Below are 20,887 nucleotides of genomic sequence, written 5' to 3'. Positions count from 1 at the left end.
AAATTTCACCATGTTATTTGTGTCAATATATTTATAAGATACTAAATGTTGCTGTAAAGATAGTGGTGCATCTATTTCCTGTTGGACAGTGGCCAGAATCTAGTTCATATGGCAATTCATGGCGATTGCTGGATTTAGTCCTTTCCCAGTTTTCTTTAGTTCTAAATAGCGTCGATAAAGGTAGTAAGGATGTGTTTTTTCCCCTCAAACCACATCTTTTGATACTGGTACTCCAATTCCTTTTCCCTCACCCCAGCTTTTGCTGGCGGGTGTCTGCCTCCGTGGAAGGCAAGGGTATAGGAGTGAATCGTGAGCTGCCGACATTGGAGAGGTGTTGCTTTGAAAACATTTACCACTCGGGCTCAGAAACCAGAAACTGAAAGGTTCAAAACTAACATGTATTTTTAATTAGGCTGTTTCTAATTAGCTTTTGTTTGTTTAGTTAGCCTCTTTAGCTGAGGGTGTGAGGGGGAAGGAACTGTCGGAGTAAGAGTATGAATTAAGGAACGGCATTAACCCTGACAATGATTTCTACCTCTAATTTCACCTAATGCAGGGTACTGCACATTCCAGCATAAATATCCATTTGACAAAGCTATACCAATGCAACACTCCTAACAGAACTGTATTTTTGAAAAGTGCATAGTCATCTGTAGAAAACTCCGGGGCCTATTTTTTTGAATAAAAGTTGTTACATTTGCAAATGGAGATGAACTCTTCCATTGGGCGTGTAATAACTGCTGCAGCCCCAGGACTCAAAGCATTCCTGACTTCAAAATTATTGTAAAAGGAGTGATTTTGGCAAAAGTAACTGTGTGCATAGGGAGATGCTATTTGGTAAAAGTATCTATGTGTGTAGGAAAAGACCACTTTGAAAAGCGTCTTTTGCAAAATGTGTAAGAAACCAAAATTGTGAAGTTATAATACTATCATGGTTCACTGTGTTTTTCAGGCGATTGTTAGAGAATGTTATTTAATTCATATATGAAAATAGTGCGTTCCCTGATGAGAGATGATTGTACACTGTATTTTATTTGAAGAATGGCATATCTAGTGACTGTTTCTTTTGTATAAAATATTTATGAAGTCACTTCAGACTAGTATTTTAGGATTTTGTGAGGATAAGAACATGCTAAGTGCGGGACTGGCGTATCTGCTGAGACGCAATATTTGTTAACCTTGATTAAATTGACAGGCGTGAAAGCAAAATGGCAGGGAACAGCCTGGTTCTGCCCATCGTCCTGTGGGGCCGCAGAGCCCCCACACACTGCATATCCACCCTGCTGCTCATGGAGGACACCTCCATGATCGTCACGGGCTGCCACGATGGACAGATATGTCTCTGGGACCTTTCTGCAGATTTGGAGGTAAGGCTAAAGTCTGTAGGATCTGCATTCTGTGTCTAAAGTGCGTATTGTAGTTGCCAGTGTGATTTTATTCTTTGATAGAGCATCCATTCTAGTCTTGAGTTCTTTCTGTGCCCTCTTCACTTGTCCTTCCTTCCTCCCTCTCATGAGGCCTGGATTGACACTTAGAGACGGTTTTGCTCTTGAACTTTGTTGCTGCGCCTGCAGTAATTTTTGGAAGTAATTACTTCCTCTTTTGTGGAGCTGCTCTAAACTAGTTGGCACTTTCGAGTTTAGCTGCTTAATATTGTTTTGTGAAAACAGATTCCAGTCACCAGAGGACTGTACTTGGAGAACTTTTTAAGGTTATTATTTTAGCCAACTTTTTTTTCCATGAAAACTGAAAGAGAAGAAAAGCTAGTAGCAGAGATGAAGGTTGATGATTAATTGTTTAATGCCAGTGGCTGCCCTAGAGTTGAAATCTGCAAATGTCTATTTGGAATATAGTCTTGTAGTTTGCCATGTTATAAAGGGTTTTAAACTCTTGGAATGGAATAGCAAAGCAGTAATCGCATGTAAAATAAACAGCACGCTTCAGGAAAAGTTTATATTGAATACCTAAATATTTGAAAGTCTGTGAGTTACCCCCATAAATTATGTTTATGTCTGGTATATTTAAAGAAAAGGAAAAAGCGACTAGTTCTTTCTAGAAAGGAGAAATAAAGGACAGTTTTCTTTTTTTATCTTTAATCTATGCATGGGCTTTATATAAATTTATTTATAAATGTATCAGGTTGTGGTACATACTGGATTTGGGCGGGAACTATTGTTGCAGTAGAACACAATTTTTTTTGTTCAAGTTGGGCCAAATTCAGCCTATGATTTAAAATTATTGATAGCATGTGTTTGATGCAAAATGCATTTCTTTTCCACAAATTTGCATTACAGCATTAGGTAGACGCCATTTTTTTTCCGTGTACTAGAGCAGCATTCTGTGCAAAACTCTTTCAAGATTATGTATCTGCTGCTATGCTAATTAAATGTGTGTGTATATATATATATATATATATAAAAACACATGTATTGATATAATACAAAAAATGGAGATCTGCAATATGTATGTTCTGGTTAAGTAATAGTGCCTCTGTTATTTTTACTTGACATTTTATTTCCCTGATTCTAGATTAATCCCAGAGCTCTGTTGTTTGGTCATACAGCCTCAATTACTTGTTTATCAAAGGCTTCTGCTTCCAGTGAAAAGCAGTATATAGTGAGCGCATCAGAAAGCGGGTGAGTTCCCTGAGGATTTATTAATATGCAGATGTGTTAAAGAATGGAAATTGAGGGTAGAGATCACGTTTGCACATGCGGTATTTTTCACTTAAACTAATGTCTATAAATATTCCAAATGGTGGGACTTCTCCACTGTGATACCGAGGAAATTTTGGATTTGTGTCAGGTAAATTCAAGAGGAAAAAAAAAGTCACACTCTGCAACTTTTAAATAAAATACACTTTGTACGCTTACATTTTAGCCTAGATGATTTAGCTTAGAAGACTGGAATATCTTCCCTATAGTTTTAATCTGCTTTTTATATTTTAGGGAGATGTGTCTGTGGGACGTGAACGATGGGAGATGCATCGAGTTCACTAAACTAGCCTGCACACATACGGGCATCCAGGTTAGTGCTTTGTGTATGCTTTACAGCTCCTGTTCCGTATTGCAGAGCGTGGATGGCTATAGATCAGTAACAAAGCAAGGCTGGTTTGTTTCTTTTTAGGCTTAATAATGACATTATATGCATACTGGAGTATCTCTTGGTTTATGCTGTGTCGTCAGATGCCCTAGAGCTGGAAATATGTGCTGTGCTTCAGTATTGGGGGGGAAAAAAAAGCATAATTAACGCGAGAGGCTGGAAAGAGAGGAGGAGAAGGAACAGGTTTCTGGAGGAGTACTGCTGGGGAGGTGGGAGCATGAGGATGATCTCGGCAGGGAAGGCTGAGGAAGGCTCCGTCAGGTCCAGGAGCTGGGTGTGCAGGGTAAGGGCTGCCTTGGGAAGGGGATAGGAGAGAGGGGGCCTCTGCAAAAAAAACTCTCCTCAGCAGTGCACAGTAGTGATTTTTAAACATTAGAATATACTTATGAAATCGTGGTTTTGATGAAAAATGAAGTAATTGGTGCCTCACACGGAGTATAACCTTCTGTATTTTGTTAATATCCATGTAGTTCTATCAGTTTACAGTTGGGACTCAGCATGAAGGGAGATTATTATGCCATGGACACTATCCAGAAATTCTTGTCGTGGATGCTACCAGCCTTGAAGTTCTTTATTCTTTATTATCAAAGATATCTCCTGACTGGATCAGCTCCATGACTATCATTCGATCCAATAGAACGCAAGGTAATTAGTTTTGTTGCTTTTGTTATGGTTTTGCCTCCCTGTAAGAGAAACACTATTTTCAACTTTTTCAAGAACCTGGGGAGGAACTAGAATGTTGCTGCTTGTGATTTTGGGCAGCACCCAGCAAGTACTATGTCTGAGAACAATACTAGAATCAACTGCGTGTCCTCCCTATTTAATTTAAGCCCTGGAATTAATTAAGAATGATACTGTAAACACAGACCCATGGAATCTGTGTTTGTGCATGGGTATATGTGCTTCTGGAATACCACTTTGCGAATGAACGTTTGATTTTTTTGAAGCAAACACTTCAGGAATGTTTTGATAAACTTTAACGTTGAGGTACTCTCGATGTATTTTTGTACTCGGATATGCACAAGTGTGCAACAAAATGAAGACCTCCTTGTACTTATCAGCCTAATGTTTGTTTTTCCCCAGAGGATACCGTTGTAGCGGTTTCAGTGACTGGCATCCTGAAAGTGTGGATAATAACTTCTGAAGTTAGTCGCATGCAGGTAAATAAAGGCTTCTGAATTAATGATATTTCCTGTTGTGATGAAGGGAGAACTTCTGTTAATGGTGTTTCCTGCTCTCCCAGCTCCCTAATAATATTATGGTTTTTTTCCTCTTTGCCATTTGAAAATCATCTTCCTTGATTTTGCTTTACTGATTCTTCAGGTTACCAGCAGAACTCCTAATCTTTCTCGTGTTTGGCTCAGAGAACTTATTTCAAAATTAAGAGTAGGATAATCTCCCAATTTCTACAAGTCTCCTGTAATGACTGTCACAGTAATATTTACCCTTCAAACTGATGTGGATGCTGTGCTGCATCCATAATTTTATTCAGTACAGGCCAAACTTCTATGTGCAGGAGCTTGCAGTGTAAGTACTCTTTAGTTGCAAGAGGTGATGCTAATAATTACATGTTTACTCTGTCTAGTACAGGTAGAAGAAATAATTCACAGAGTTAAAGCTTGACCTGTACTGCATAGGAATCGTGTGTCTTTGAATCCTGTGGTGGCATTATCGAAGTGACTTTATCACAATACTTCATTTTTTTTTTTTAAGCTTAAGTTCTCTAGCTGCATTTCTTATGCTCTTAAAGATATCTGTACTTAATTTTTAAAAAATCTTCATTGTATTTTTATTGTATCATACTATATTACTAATATTATTAAATTTAGTAGTAATATTTTTAGTATTAAATTTAATAATAAACATAGTATTTTATTTGAGACAGATAAGTACGCTGTGGAGATGCCTGAAGGCTTGCTGAGCAGGGAATATGGTTTTAGGAATATTCGTTATTAGGGGTTCTCCACAACTCTGTTATTTGGCAGTTCCTGCCTTCCTGTGTACTAATCAATAGAGGTCCTAAAGGAGGTTTGCTACAGGTCTCGTAGACCTCTGGCAAATCAGCTATTTGCAGAAACCTCTTGCAAAAGATACACCTTACTGTAGATGTTTAGCAACTGTGGAAAAACAACCTTATGATACATAAATGAACTATTTTTTTATGGACTTGTTTATTTCCAGAATATTTATAAGGCAGAATCATCACAGTTTGCACTAGCTTGGAAGACCAATGTAATGGATTCCTTGCTTTTCACCCCATCAGGGGACAGGGATGGTATTCCCTTTTTTTTTTGTTTCGTGGTTTCAAACTTGCTGAGAGTATGTTTGCTCTCACAGCATCTTCTGGAAGCCCTCATCATGCAGCGAGTGGTGTTTTAGCAAACATCTCAGTTAACAGTTACCCTTACAAAGGCAGCTGGGAGCAGCGAGGAGTATTGGCTGTTATGAACTAAGAAACACAAAGACATAACCAAACAGAAGCTTATCAGAGTCTGGTCTGTTTGGGCTGTGGGGAACCTTGAGAGAAGGAAACGTGAGCTGAATCTGCTTAGTTTTGCTGACTGTCTGGGCGGAAGGTAATTCACTGACAGTGATGATACTAAATAGGCACCACTAATCTGTGCAGCTGGGCAGTGTGTTACACTTAAGTGACAAAAAAGGATACCACATGCTCTTGCAGATCTTCTTATAAGAAATAATAGAATAAGAACTGCTACAAGTGTTTGGTTTTTCCTTTAAAGTTGGCCATCTGGTGTCTTATGAAATGGCATCGGTCTGTTTCCATCACGTGGACTCTGTCATGTCCCTAAGTTCAGTGTGAGCAAGAAGAAAAATCAGCTGGGTATTTTCTGATTCCCATCTGTATGTCATTCTGTGTAGAGACTCTCAGCTTCAGACGCTGCTGGCTGTCACACTGTTTGAGCACTTGAATGATTTCTGTGTAGGACAGAACACTTTCTGCCCATCTTGAAGATGAGGAAATAATATTTCAGTAAAATAATATCTTGCCACAGTGATGTTTAACAGAGTAAGGAGTTTTGATCTAGAACATCTGAGTCTCCGCTTCTGCCTTCCTTGCCTGGCTATCCTGATTGTCTCTGCCCTGTCTCAATAAAGAAGGTGTGTTTTTATGACAGTAGAAGCTTGGGAGCTAGTTTCTGTGTGTGCTGGGTCTGGACAGGTTAGCAGTGACCACCAGTCAACCAGAAGAGAAGGTTTTGCTTTGAGGCGGGACAGGTTAATCAAGGCACAGCACTGATGTGATAGACCAGTCTGAGACTCAGACTCAGCGCAGGGTGTTTGGCCAAATGGTCACGACCCCCTGCTGTTTGACAGGGATGGGTTGAATCTCAGAGGAATGTGATCAGCAGTGACTGAACCTTCTCCTCTGGCCAAGGGCAGTCTCCAGCTGAAACCTTGGAGACTTGCTCATGCCAGTGGACATAAGGAAGGGAAGGAGCTCGAGTATTCAGTAGTTCAGATCTGTATTTGTTCATATACATAATGCTCATATTCAGTACGTGTGCCTGATTATGGCTATATCCATGTGCTGGCTGAATAAAAATGACAACCTCCTGTTGGGGTTGGTACTTTATGTCTCTGCAGCCAACTTCTTACCTAGCGCTTCCTCAGTTCTGCTTTTCTGCTACGCTTGTACTTGGGACAGTCTGCAGACTTGACTCTTATATCACGGGAAAATTGGTATTCAAGATATGATAAACCCATGGAAATATCGAAATAAAACATAAATATTTTTCAGTTAAAATTTACAGAAATGTTGACAAGCTCATGACTTGAGCAGATTTAAAACTATCAAGAAATGCCTTTTTTGAAGCTGTTATTACAGAAGGTAATATGGCTCTATTTAATTTCGGATTGAGAAGTTTAAATAAGATGCAGTTAATTTAAGGTTGGTTTTGTTTGTTTGTTTTCAGGATACAACACCGGTATTTGAAGAGGAGTCAAAACCTATTTATTGTCAGAACTGTCAAAGCATTTCTTTCTGTGCGTTCACCCAGCGGTCGCTGCTGGTAGTGTGCTCCAAGTACTGGAGGGTAAGCGCTGCCTGCTTTTCACCCAAACACTGATTTCATTAAACTGCCAGTAAGACATTTTGATCAAGATGCTCTAAGTCCTTTTCGTGTGGCTGTATTGAAACTGAGATTAGCTGCTCTCTGGGTGTTTTAATCTGGAATTGGTTAATGACAGCAGACTTTTCTGTTCCTTTTCAGGTTTTCGATGCTGGAGATTATTCCCTCTTATGTTCGGTCCCCAGTGAAAACGATCAGACCTGGACTGGGGGTGACTTTGTGTCAGCTGATAAAGTGATTGTGTGGACGGAAGATGGGCAAAGTTTCATCTATAAATTGCCAGCCAGGTAGTCAACAGGGAAAGACTCCATTTCGTTATTTTTTGAGATAAAAACACAAGCATATTTGAAGAAATATTGAGTATCTTTGGCTTTGATTTTGTTAAAAAAAATCATACGGATCTTGCAGAAACTAGTATTCCGTGAGCATATTTTAAAGCCCCTAAATGTATTGTGTTGGAGCAATGCTCAGTAATTTAGATTGCCTTGGCCAAGATTGCCTCACTGTTTTCTGAGATTACACTAACTCTTTTTCACTTCCTGATGGAGTTGTGTGATGGGAAGAGGTGCATTTTGCTGTTGGACAAGTGTCATAAATTAAAATAAAATAAAATTTCAATATTTCCTTAACCAGATCCAAGTAAGGAAGAAATAGGATTTTGCTATATGGGGTAGAATGTTAAAAATGATTGCATTATTGTAACAGAGTACTCTCAGTGCATTGAGGGAAGGCATGAACATCTGAGTTTGTGTATGTAAATGTGAAAATACCTAATTTTAAATTAATTTTATATCAAAGAGGTTAAATGCATGTAGAATGACAAAAGTAAAATAAAACTACCCCAGTTTTCTTTTGACATCTTCATGACACGCAAACATCTCTCTGTTCTGGGTAGGGATAGTTTTATCTTGGACATGAATATTCTCACGTTAATCAGCTATTAATTGATGAAGCATACCCTGTACTTTAAAATTAATGATCTGCTATACACTCTATAAACAATTGAGGGGGGGGGGAAGTATTGTTTAAGGGCTTGGGGGTTGTTTTTGCTTAGTATTACTTAGCTAGTGATGTAGTAATCACTCTCTACTAATATAAGGCTTTTTGTTCCTTTCTCTCTGTTCTTAAACCCAGCTGTCTACCAGCTAGTGATTCATTTCGCAGAGATGTGGGGAAAGCAGTAGAAAATTTAATTCCACCTTTACTGCACAGTGTGTTGGACAGAGCAGATAAACAGGTAAAATCTTTGGGGTTTCTTTTACAGCCTACATCTCTTTTTTAGAGAGTTGAAACACACATACATCATAACCAGTTTTTCCTCTTTCAAAGTAGACCTTTAGGATTTCTTCTTTTCCTGAAGAAAGTAGACAGATGCAATTTCCCTGCTGTTTGGGTTGGCTCTTGTTGGTTTTCAGATAAATGCAGAGGTTAGTCTCCGGTTAAGTGACTCTTCAGTCCCTGTATACTAACAGTTTATCATTCGTCAGTGCCTGGAGAGTTGGAAGTCAGGTTGTGATGTGCATGATGATTAGGCAATAACTGAGCAAGAGCTTTAGTATCTGAAAGCTTAAATTCTTGCAAAGTAAAGAAAATCCAATTTTGTGGGGCAAAGTCCTCTTTGAGCTATACTTCATTTTATATTGTGCTGTGAACTGCATCTGCTATAAATTAATGCATCTAAGACTGCTGTACGTTTAGTACTTAGACCTATATTGCTAGGTATAAGTAACTATCTGATTTACAAATGCTGTTCTTGCAAATCTATCGTAGTAAATTTTGAGGTTAGTACATGGTTTGCATGTGTTCTGAAGTGTTAATTTACGTTTTTTAACAGCTACTAATATGCCCACCAGTTACTCGCTTCTTCTATGGACACAGGGAGGTTTCCTATAAGCTGCTAATCCAAGGGGATTCTTCAGGGAGACTCTGTATTTGGAACGTGCCTGATACTCTTGAGCAACAGGAGAGTGCAAAAGGTACACCTAGTTAACAGTTTTGTTGCCAAGCCCTTTAATGGGCATCTCTATTTTTTGCTATGCGTTTCAGTGCTGGATATAAAGCACTGCTGCTTTTCCTACTAATCCTTGAAGCTGGGTTTTTTTTAATTGTTAGCTTCTTGTAAGAGTTACAGTAACTTAATTTTTCCATATATGATCAAAATCTTAATTTCTATTAATATTTTTCAGGTATTAAGTTTTAACTGTTTTTTTCCAAATATTAGCTATGGTCGTTGCTGTCTGCCTGTGTAACTTGTAGCTTAGATCATATACTTATCCAGTTCTCACATATGTTGTTTCCGTGTTACCCAGTTGGTATATTAATCTCCAGTGTGTACTTTTTACTGTGTTGAAAGTATTGTAACATGGTGTGTTTAAACTTTGAGACCTTCTCAGAAAAGCGTTTCTAATTTCTGTTCTTGATTTATTATTTTATTAAATCCTTCTCCTGCCTCACCCCTTCCTTTTTTCTTTTTTTCCCTTCTCAAGCAGGACTGCAAACAACAACTTCAGTATCCCTCCAGGAAGCTTTTGATAAACTGACTCCTCGCCCTGCTGGGATTATAGACCAGTTGAGCTTAATCCCAAACATCAATGAACCACTCAAAGTTACAGCCAGCGTGTACATCCCCGCGCACGGGCGCCTGGTCTGCGGGCGCGAGGATGGAAGCATCGTCATTGTGCCCGCAACACAGACCGCCATAGTTCAGCTGCTGCAGGGAGAGCACATGCTCAGGAGAGGTAGGAAAAGAAGGCTGGGTTACAGCGTGGGCTTGGCACTTACCAGAGAACACTTAAGTAAGACCTTTCTGGGATGCAGGAGCAAAGACGTGGCAGGGCACATCTCCCGTCTCTCTCCCAGACTGGCTGTGGCACCGGGTGTCAGTGCGCCGGGGAAGGTGGTCTTGGGAAAATACTGCCTCTAACAAAGCACTCCTCTCTGTGTATTCTGTAGTTAGTTGGGTGCTATACCTTGGCCTGCTGTTGTATATTTTGGTTCCAGATAACATTATTTTAATTCTTTTGTGATCATAGTTTCAGAACAAATATTTGGGGTTTGATTTTTTACAAATGCTGATAAATGTAAGAGACACAAATATTTTTCTGTAAATATACCTACGAGCTTGTCAGTTATATACAAGGCTGTCGGTTGCACTGTTTCCTTTCTATAACTGATTTACTTTATATAACTTTCTAAAAAAATCATATTTTTTTTTCTTAACATGAAGTTGGATTGCCTCAAAGTTGCTGCATTATTCCACAAATAAGCATTGGTGATTTTTATACTCATAAAGTGCCTGTGTGTCTTCTACATAAGATTTGCTGTGCTTGCTAGAAAGCATAATCATGTAGAGGAAAAAGTTCCTCTCTGTCGTGCAGGTACTGCCTAGAATACCTGATTCTGGGATTTAATTCATTGGGCCTGTTTTGTCAAATTTGCCATCTAAAAAGATGGTTTTTATAAGCATCTTTTGCAGTAATTAAAAGGTTGGAATGAGCATGATTTAACTAATGTATTTAATCTCAGTGAACAGAAGACTCGCCGTTCTTGCTGTGTGTTCACAAAAAATATTTTCTTTTTTACATTTAAATGCGATGTCATGAACCTATTCTGCACAAGCACCAAATGCATAGCACCGCAGACTCTCATGCCACTCTTGTGGCCAGTACAGAGTAAGATTATGCAATTTTCCTGGTACTGGTACTTTTCATTATAACCTTGGATAAATTCATGTTTGACGGAGAAGGGAATTTATTTTTTCACATCTTTGTGGCCTTTTAAATTATTTTTTTCGGGGATTTTTTGGGGGGGGAGACGGAAGCTGTTTTAAGACAGCTGAATTGCATTAAAGGGAGGTTGTACAGCAAGACAAAAAGAATTATTCAGTCCATGTCCAGTAAAAAAAATTATGAACATTTTAAAGAGAGGACTAATTCTAAAAGAACTTCCGTCAAAAATTGCAGTATGTCTGTATTTATTCTTTTAATCAAGAACATTGTTTTGAATTGTTAACTGTTCTATTGAATTATGTTTTTTCTCTCTCTCTTTTTCCACCCCTCCTTTCGTCCCTCACCTGATTTCTCAGGTTGGCCACCTCACCGGACTCTCCGAGGCCATCGAAACAAAATTACATGTTTATTGTATCCTCATCAGGTTTCTTCTCGTTATGATCAAAGGTATTTGATCTCAGGTGGTGTGGATTTCTCAGTCATCATATGGGATATATTTTCTGGAGAGATGAAACATATCTTCTGTGTACATGGTGGAGAAATTACACAGCTTCTAGTTCCACCAGAAAACTGTAGCGTAAGTTCTACATAATACGTCTGATAACCTTTCTCACACTTTCCGTAAATGGTACAGCTCCTCAGACCCTCCTTCAGAATGTGAATGGAACATGAAATACTGAAGATTTAGCACTGATAAATGTATACACCAAAGAGTTTAATTGTTCTGTTGATCGTGGTTTTGTTCCCATCATGTTTTAGCTATGTAAAGGATTAAAAATAGTAGAAAAACCGGATATGAAAGCCTAGCTAGCTAAGGAAATGCTTGGCATTTTATGGTATAGAGGGGGGAGGATTCCCATGACATGGAAGCAGCCTTTCCCCTGAAGGTATTTGGAATTCGTCATAGGCAAGCGTCCCCCACCAGGTAGCTCATAGGATTTAAAGGCAATTTTGACTTTTGTAACTTGCATGAGTAGGTAGAATTTAATGAACAAAATGACATTGACTTGCTTAAAAACCGTGGTTTCTATTTTGGCTCAATAAAACAGGGTCTAATACCTGTTTGCTCATTGTGGTGTGCAAGAGATTGGATTCAAGAGAATTGCTGCAAGTGAGATTGCGTTTCTAGTGAGCTCAGTGAGTTCAGCCATAGACTTATGTGCCTGGGTATTGCTTATAAAATAGGCTGTTGATTACCATGCTCGGTCCAGTGAAGAAGAGATTAAATGCAAACTGTCCGCATTACAATGAAGATTTATTTTCTTTTTCTTTACTCTTTCCCTTTGTTAGGCAAGAGTCCAGCACTGCGTTTGCTCCGTTGCCAGTGATCACTCGGTAGGTCTCCTGAGCCTGCGGGAGAAAAAATGCATCATGCTGGCATCCCGGCACCTCTTCCCTATTCAAGTCATAAAGTGGAGGCCTTCCGATGACTACCTGGTGGTGGGATGCTCAGATGGCTCTGTCTACGTCTGGCAAATGGATACTGGTAAGGTTCAGTTCAAAGATGTTGATTAAACAATTTTAGGAATATTAGTTCTAAAACCAGCTGTTAACACAAGGGAAACTTTTATGCATTGTATTCTGTGCTGTTAATTATTTTCACCTGTTGTTGTACTTGTGATATTTTGGACATTCCAAACTGGTTTTGCTTAAACTCCTGCTTTTGAAAACCTCTGTAGGTGCTCTGGACAGGTGTGTGATGGGCATAACAGCGGTGGAGATCCTGAACGCGTGTGACGAGGCGGTGCCGGCAGCGGTGGACGCCCTTAGCCATCCCGCTGTCAACCTGAAGCAGGCCATGACTCGGCGCAGCCTGGCCGCTCTGAAGAACGTGGCCCATCAGAAACTGCAGACCCTGGCCACCAACCTGCTGGCTTCCGAAGCCTCTGACAAGGCAAGTGGCGTTGCAATTTGTCTGGTTTTAATGCAGGACCTGAAACGTTTATTCATAAATAATTGATTAAAATATGGGAGGCCTTCATCATTGTAACTGAAAGGATCTTATCCAATGCTCTCTGAAAATTGAATAGAAAGACCAAAACTGGCTTTACCTGGCCATGGGTCAGTCCTAGGAGTTCGCTTGGCTTGAAAAAAAATTATCAGCCTTTTTCAACGTCATTCAACGTCACTGCGCAGTTTCCACTGCAGGTGGTGTTATTTAGAGTTATGTTTCTCTTAATTTTTCTCTATTTTTGTGCTCTCAGGGGTAGCGCTTTTCTCACTGGAGTCTAATGCTTTTAAACTTCCTCTTTGCTGTCTCTAACTCTGTGCTGCTTTCACTGTCACAGAATCACAGAACCGTGTGGGGTTGGAAGGGACCTCTGGAGATCATCTAGTTCGACCCCTCCAACCCTGTCTTTTTCTCAAGGTTCAGTAAGAACAGAGGTTATGCACCATGTAAACTTGTCTCTTTCTAGCTGGGAAGTAATATAGTTTTAATATCAACAAACACAATCCCTTCCATTTATCTCCGGGTGCTGTTCCCCAGTTTATCTTACTGCTCATGATGCCACCTCCCATTTCAGTGTGCATTCTACTGTGGGTTTTGGAGGTTGTGTTTATTTAAAATCCGGATTTAGCAGCATTTTGTAGAATCTGGCATATTTGCTCAATTACATACATTTTAATTATGTAGTTAATTTGTAGTACTGCTGGGTAGACCAGGAGTCAGGCTGTGATCCATACCTATCAGAAGCGAGTCTCACCCTTTTGGTTTTGTGCCAACTTTGAGGAATGGAATCGGCATTGATCTGTTCCTTCCCTCTTCCCCCGACATTGAACATGCTTTATACGCTCCTGCAGGTCTTGCTAAAGGTGGAGCTAGAGCTTGATTTTATTTCAGTTTGGTAATTGCTGCTGTGTGACAGTTCAGAGAAGGTATTACTGAAATATATCTGCAAATAGATATAAATGGAGCCAAAGGAACTTAAATGCTGAAAATTAATTACAACTTGAGAAAGGCTTTTTTTTTTTTTTAAGTGTTTAATGCTAGAAGATATTAATGGGCTTAGTTGATTCCTAAATATTTCAGTGCTTAATGTTTAAGGAGTTTTTAAATTATGTTTTGTGGTTTCAGTGATAAATTCAAATGGAAGTGTGTGTAGTAACTCGTGAAAAGCATTCATTAGCTGTTCAGAGCGCTGTGTGTCTGTGTATAGAGAGCGCTCAAGCCACGGCGGGTTCGTGTGTGTTCATTTAGAGACAGAACTCCAGTTTACGTGGATGTAACAGAGTACAGCAACAGGCTTCTTACTGGCCTAAGCAAGAAGGAAATGCTCGTAGTAAGATCTCTGCACTTCTGGAGTCAGAGGGTGATTTTTCTCCATCCTGGTTATTATTGCACAAGTTGGAAGCACCTTAAATATTTTGAAATGTGGGGAAGTTTATTAAGAACTAGTAGTGAGTTGTTTTTCTGAATTTATTATCTCACAATAAGAAATAACTTGGATTTTGAATTGTGTAAAGAGTAATTTTTACATTTCAACGTTATTTTTATTATTCTGAAGAGCAAATAGAGTACAATATAGCACGTATCCCAAGAAAAGCTAGTACAGTGTTAAAAAAAAAATAAAATGTTAAGGAACCATGACAGGAGGACAGAACGGTACAAGAATTTGTTCTGAATATCCCGTCAATTTTAACGTGCCTAATTATTACTCAGTCTGATGGATTTGGAATGACTGTCTTGAAAGGTAACATGCAGCTAACAGCATCAGCTTGCAGAGGTGGAACAAAAAGGCAATCAGTAAATTTTAGAAACAGGCTTAACTGTCGCTGGCAGTTCAGCCGGTGGGCTCAGTGGCGTGTCACTGCTGATCCCCAGAGCAGAGCCCGAGGGAGGAGCTCTCTCGGGGGCTTCGGTTTGGCCAAACACAGAGAAAAGATACGTCCTGACCTTGTGAGGGATTTATGAACTTTGTCACAGGAAGACTGTGACCCCTGGCTTACATCTTTATCGTTCTGTTAAAGATTAGTGGGCAGAAGTGCAAAATGCTCTTGAAGGAAACTGGGAAAAATACCCTTGGAGTTGCGTATTAGTCTCGGGGGGTGGCCACCTTTGGCAATGCCGTGACTGCCCTGCTCACGTGTGCTCTCACTGGTGAGTCCAGCCCTCTGCCACTCATCATTACTGGTTCCCTAATGAAGGCCTGTCGGCGTGGCCAGCTGTTATGGTTGTGTAGTGTGTTGGTGCTGTTCAGCAGCGTTCCCAAGCCCTGGCACAAAAAGGTGGTTGGTGTCCCGCTGCCGATTCCCAGGCCGTGGCCGGCAGAGAGCAGCAGAGCCCTGCACAGGGACCGGCACCGCCTGCACCTTCCCGGCTGGATTCCCTTTGGAAAGGGAATGTCACTTAAAGGGAGCTTTCCTTGGAACAACACCGGCTTCTCTCTACAAATACACGTGTGTCCTGCTGTGTCCAGTCCGGCCGTGCCCATACGTGCAGGTTCCTCACACCTAATGAAGGTGTTGTGTAGAATCACACAATTGCCTAGATTGGAAGGGCCCTTTCAGATCATCGAGTCCAGCCTTCAGCCCAACACTGACCAAAACCACCGCTATACACAGCACAGCAAAATGTGTTCTATACCAGCAGTCAATGATGATTAATAGCTAAAATATTTTGGTTACATTGTTGGTTTTAGCTTTGCCATTGTGACCCTTACCAGAGACCGTTTCATAAAAAGTTACCTACATTACATTTTGAGAAAAAAAAAATAGATTTTCTAAATAAATGAAGAATATATCAGTAAATCAGTGCATTGCAGAACACAATTTGCAGCTATTATTTATTGACACTTAATTATTTCTATTCTGTTTTCAATTATCCATTATTTGCTTCTCATGGGAAGTTTATTTAATCAACATAGTTTCTTCATTCTCGGAGTTGAGCACAGAAAGAGGAGCAGGATTTGGCTGTTTGCTGATTGTGGTAGGCTCTGGCTGTTTGCTGGAAATGTGCTTTAAAAAAGACCGCAGAGAAAGGAAATGTTTAGAGACTATCAAACTGAGAGTTTATACTAAAGTTAAGGTTGTTGAGTTATTGGTGAGAAAAGACATAGGAGCCTTGACTGTCTGGATTTTATCGGTGATAAATATTAAGAACTTATGGGTTAATTCTACTTGGTTGATGTTTTCTAAACAAACCATTCAGCCTGTATCAGTTGTGGAAAAAACAGTTTAATAACTAAATATTGGAATTCTCTTTTTCCTTGGCATGTAACTGTTATCTTTCAGAATTCACAGGAAAGAAACGTGAACTTCTGTCTTATCTAGAGAGCTCTATTTATCTGATAAACTTCTGTAAGTGAAATTTATGTATTTTAGGGGCATAACACTTGATTGCAAGTCTGACATTCCTGACATTGTGAAGAGTGCTGTGAAATTCTTTGCTGATACTTTCATAATGCTTGTCGTAATATGTTTTATACCCCAGAGTTTTCAAACTTTGATCATCCACAGCTTCTTCAATTTGTGAATTATTTTTGTGAAAAGTGTAAAGAAAGGAATCCAATTGACACTTAGATTTTTTTCTTTTTTTTTTTTTTCTTTTTTTCAGGGGAATTTACCTAAATATTCCCATAATTCCCTGATGGTTCAAGCTATAAAGACTAACTTAACAGATCCCGATATACACGTGCTGTTCTTTGATGTGGAAGCCCTGATTATCCAGCTGCTGACAGAGGAGGCCTCTAGACCCAACACTGCACTCGTTTCTCCCGAGAATTTACAGAAAGCCTCTGGTGGGTCTGATAAAGGGGGCTCCTTTTTGACTGGTAAACGGGCAGCCGTCCTCTTCCAGCAGGTCAAGGAAACAATCAAAGAGAATATCAAAGAGCATCTTCTTGATGATGAAGATGAGGATGAAGAATCACTAAGACAGAGAAGAGAAGACGGTGACCCAGAATATCGCTCCAGCAAATCTAAACCATTAACTTTATTAGAATATAATCTAACCATGGATACAGCAAAGCTTTTCATGTCCTGTCTTCATGCCTGGGGCCTGAATTCTGTTCTAGACGAGCTTTGCCTGGATCGTCTTGGGATGCTCAAGCCACACTGCTCTGTGTCCTTTGGCCTCCTGTCTAGAGGGGGCCACATGTCCCTGATGCTTCCAGGCTATAACCAGCCTGTGGGCAAACCCCCGTATGATGGCGTGGAGCTGGGCAGGAAAATGTCCATTACAGAAGGCCTGGGCAAGGGGACGTATGGTGTATCACGTGCCGTCACCACTCAGCACCTCCTCTCCGTCATCTCGCTGGCCAACACGCTGATGAGTATGACCAATGCCACCTTCATTGGAGACCACATGAAGAAAGGTCCCACCAGGTACGGCAAATAGGCCCTTGAAGTTGGGGTGACTTGCTTTCCCAGTCTCTGCTTTAATACAGCATTTTATTCTGTCTAATTTTACTCTGGGTTTTGATGTATTAAATAACTATGAAAACCTTTGGTACCTACATGAAACTGAGTGTATTTCTTCTTTCCAGACTCTGGTATTTTTTTTATGCCAAGATAACGATGTTGGGTTTTTTTATCCCCCCTATCCTCCTCCTTCTCCCCCTTCGTGTCCATTTTGTGTTTAGGCCACCTAGGCCAGGCACTCCGGAGATGGCAAAAGCGAAGGCGCCCCCTTCAATTTCAAGTCATGCAGCCCAAGGACAAATTAAACAAGGTAAAAATCGCTTCCTTTGAAGCAATTTGATATGTCATTTCAGATTCTGACACTGAAGTTATCACCTTGCTATCAAGTGATAAAAATATTGCTAGCTTCTGTGTGGGAGGAAGAAGTAGTGTAATATTCTAGATAAAAAATGTTAATGACTGAAGTCTTTCTAAGAGTCAATACAAGGTGCAGATACTGTCATGAAGTCATTCCCTGACAATGGATTTTTTTTGCATCTTTATGTGCTCCCAAACATGCTGGTGCTGAGGTGTAAGAGGTTTAAAATCTGTAACTAGGGGCTAGACAGACTAATACAAAAAGGGTTATGTATGTTATGATCTAAAGCATAAAGGTAAACACATGTAAGTAGTATGTATATATTTCCTCTCTTTTTTATGAAGAAATTATTCTATTTAGCACTACTTCTACCACTGCTGCTATTGTCATCACTTGCAGTTAGGAAAGATGGCAGCGGGTGACACTGAAGGGTCCTTTAATAGTCTGCGTTGTCTCTTCCGTAAGTGTAATAACAGTTAAGTACAAGGTATAGAACCTGTGATGTAGAAGGAGGATGTACACAAGGTTAGACATTACTTTTTGCTGGAGTGGAGTGGGGACAAGAGCTTCCTTGGAGAGGTGACAGAGGAAGAGGAGGCTTGCTGTCTAAACTAGAGCTGCTTTTTGATGGGGCAAAATGAGCTGCCGCTCTTAATACCAAAGGTAAAGTAAATGTAAACCACCACGTTGGGGCCAATTCTGACTCAAGCTCAAAACTAAGGAGTAAGGAAACTGCTGGGAAGAGCGTGGGGTGACTCAGGGGGGCAGGTGGGGCTCGTGGGGCAGGAAGATAGCGCAGATGCCTGCGGTGCCCCAGAGAGGAGGGGCAGTACTTACTTGTGGGGGCACCAGGGGAATGGAGTCTGCAGGGCACCAGCTGAAGATATCTAACGGCTTGGGGAGAACATTGGTGTGTAACCTTTGTCATACGTGTTTTGCTATATGATACAACAAAGAGGAAAGGTATACACATCATTTGGTTATTTTTTTTAGTTAATCTATAAAGCAGATATCCTTCAGGACTTAATTGCAATTTTCAGAGGAAATTTCAAATATCTTTCATTTTTATCTTCTATGAAAACTTTGTCTTTTCAAGCTATATGAATTCAGAGAAATTTGCAATGTGTAAATTGATTGCATTTTGCAGAATACAAATACTTTGCCACTGTTATTTACCACCATGTGCAATCTTTAAATATGTACATTAAAGATATATGTACATTTTTAAAAATATCTTTAACTTTGGACCTGCTCTTGTATTAGAGAGTTAGGAAGCACAACAGGTAACTTATACATCAACTGTGTGATTTTCTTCACTCGTGCAAAAAAAAAGGGAGCTGTTTATATTTGAGGAGGAAAGTTGCCCATCAGCAACATTTGTGTGTATTCTTTTCCTAAATATAAATATTAACTTACTGTGATCTCGGGTTGCAAAGGGAAAATCAGTTTCAGGAGTGATACGCCTCAAGCCTTTTCCACGATCGAGTGTGCTGTGCAAATAGAGAAGTAGCGGTCAGTAACAAAGCTGAAGTAAAAAGAGAAATCAGGGCTTTTATCCCAACGTGTGGGGCTGGTTTGGTTTCTCGCTTTGCTTTGTTTTTTGCAGCCATTTACTTTTCCTCCTTGAAAGAGAATTATTTGAAAAGTCAGGATTTCTCAGAGATGGTGTGTATATGGCAAAGTCAATGCAAGAAAAAACGTAACTAGGCATAGAGAGGGTTTGAGTTTTGTTTTTAAAGCTGTAGTTCCATTATGATTTTCTTTCCCAAATGACAGCTATGTCATTATCCTTTGAAATAGCTTTGCTGATTTTGGGGGTAGACATAACTTTAGTTCCCCAGTGGAAGTATTTATAACTTCAAGAGAAACAGTTGATAAAAATGAAATTGTGTGCTTTCAAAAATACAGAAAAATACTCCTCTTCCCAAATTTGTCATTTTTTTCCTGTGCCTGGTGGCCCATCGCACCCTCTTGGGGAAGGTGAGTTTGGTCCTTAGTGCCACCCTCGGGCCATGAGTTCCCTCAGCGTCTTACCTTTACATCCCACGCGCTCTCCTTGCAGTATATCGCTGCTCATGTATTTCCAGTGCTGCCGTTCTTACAAATCAATTAGAGACACAATTAATGACATGCCTGATGTCCATCCGTGTGACCTGTATTTGTGCCGGGATGAGCAGGGCTCTGTGCTGCTCAGCCCCAGCTGCTCCCATTGCAGTGCTTTAATTACCGACGCTGACTGCAACAAAACCAGGCCAAAAAGACTTTCAAGTAAGACTTTAGTTCCAGCATGGGATGGGTTTGTGTTTTTACAAGCAATCTTTTTCATAAAATAAATAATTTTTTTAATACATCTACTGGAACTAGGTTTTGCTGCCATGCAGTGATTTACGCTGGTCATCCCGTCACTGCACACGTGCCGTCAGGATGCATTTGCGTGGGAAGGATGGAAAGAGTAGTTTGGATGCAGATGTCCCCCAGTGACAAAAGAAGTCCACTGCATGAAAAGCAAACAGACCCTTCGGGAGACAATGCGGAATGGGTTCGGGAGCTTGAACCCATTGTTGTTCCGCAACGGAATAAAAGAGGGGGATTAATTTGGAGATGCTTGTGCATGACATATGGTAATCTCTCTATAGGAAGGAAGTGTCAGAGAGTGACCTCTAAATCTCCGCGCTGACCTCGGCTTGTAGCATGTGTATGCCATAAGGTCTGCGCGGCTTTTCATGTGGTAATATTAAGTCATGAGGCATTAGTGGGAGTATAATGTTTAGAACTGCTTTTAAATTACATTTGCAGCAAGAAATGCTGCAGTTTACAAAATAAATGTCCCAGACACCGCTGTGAGTCACACGCTGGAACCGTGCGCTCGCCCACGGGACACTTTGTCTGCTCCTGCGTCCTACTCCCAGCCCTTTCTTTGCTACAGGGTTAAAATTATTTGAATGGGGAGACATTTAAAGCGAACCCGCGTTAAAACTAGCCATCAGGAATACGTTCTGGGGCATTTTGGAGTGACAGATGGAGCAGCCCAGGCTTAAAGGGGGTTATTTGTGGGGTAATGAATGAGTAGTGCAAATTCCAAATCTACCAAAACAGGGGGAAAGCAGCGAAAGAAGCAGCGAAACTCCTGTTTTTAAAAATCATAGTAAAGCGTGCTGTCAACCCAGATCTAGTTATTTAAAAACACGTTTGTAATCGCTTTCCTTACAGGTACTTGTGTCCTTTCCAAACGTGCCGGTTTGTGTCAG

At 40.2% G+C, this 20,887-nt stretch overlaps 1 protein-coding gene across 1 annotated transcript in view; it reads left to right on the top strand.

Annotated features, from left to right (window-relative positions):
* The first annotated feature begins 1,208 nt into the window (after window positions 1-1,208).
* LOC141476563 (WD repeat-containing protein 7) overlaps window positions 1,209-20,887 on the top strand; it is an 87,505-nt gene continuing 67,826 nt past the window's right edge. Inside the window, exons 1-15 of the mRNA XM_074165255.1 lie at window positions 1,209-1,367; window positions 2,530-2,636; window positions 2,949-3,027; window positions 3,573-3,747; window positions 4,186-4,262; window positions 7,038-7,157; window positions 7,335-7,480; window positions 8,328-8,430; window positions 9,028-9,169; window positions 9,683-9,931; window positions 11,278-11,498; window positions 12,212-12,407; window positions 12,601-12,815; window positions 16,476-17,245; window positions 17,503-17,591. Of these exons, the coding sequence (XP_074021356.1) occupies window positions 1,209-1,367; window positions 2,530-2,636; window positions 2,949-3,027; window positions 3,573-3,747; window positions 4,186-4,262; window positions 7,038-7,157; window positions 7,335-7,480; window positions 8,328-8,430; window positions 9,028-9,169; window positions 9,683-9,931; window positions 11,278-11,498; window positions 12,212-12,407; window positions 12,601-12,815; window positions 16,476-17,245; window positions 17,503-17,591 (2,848 nt within the window). The remainder of the gene's footprint in view (window positions 1,368-2,529; window positions 2,637-2,948; window positions 3,028-3,572; window positions 3,748-4,185; window positions 4,263-7,037; window positions 7,158-7,334; window positions 7,481-8,327; window positions 8,431-9,027; window positions 9,170-9,682; window positions 9,932-11,277; window positions 11,499-12,211; window positions 12,408-12,600; window positions 12,816-16,475; window positions 17,246-17,502; window positions 17,592-20,887) is intronic.

The sequence above is a fragment of the Numenius arquata genome, chromosome W, assembly GCF_964106895.1.
Source record: "Numenius arquata chromosome W, bNumArq3.hap1.1, whole genome shotgun sequence".
Classification (NCBI taxonomy): domain Eukaryota; kingdom Metazoa; phylum Chordata; class Aves; order Charadriiformes; family Scolopacidae; genus Numenius; species Numenius arquata.
The sequence above is the reverse complement of the archived record's forward strand: the minus strand, read 5'-3'. Positions and strand labels throughout refer to the sequence as shown.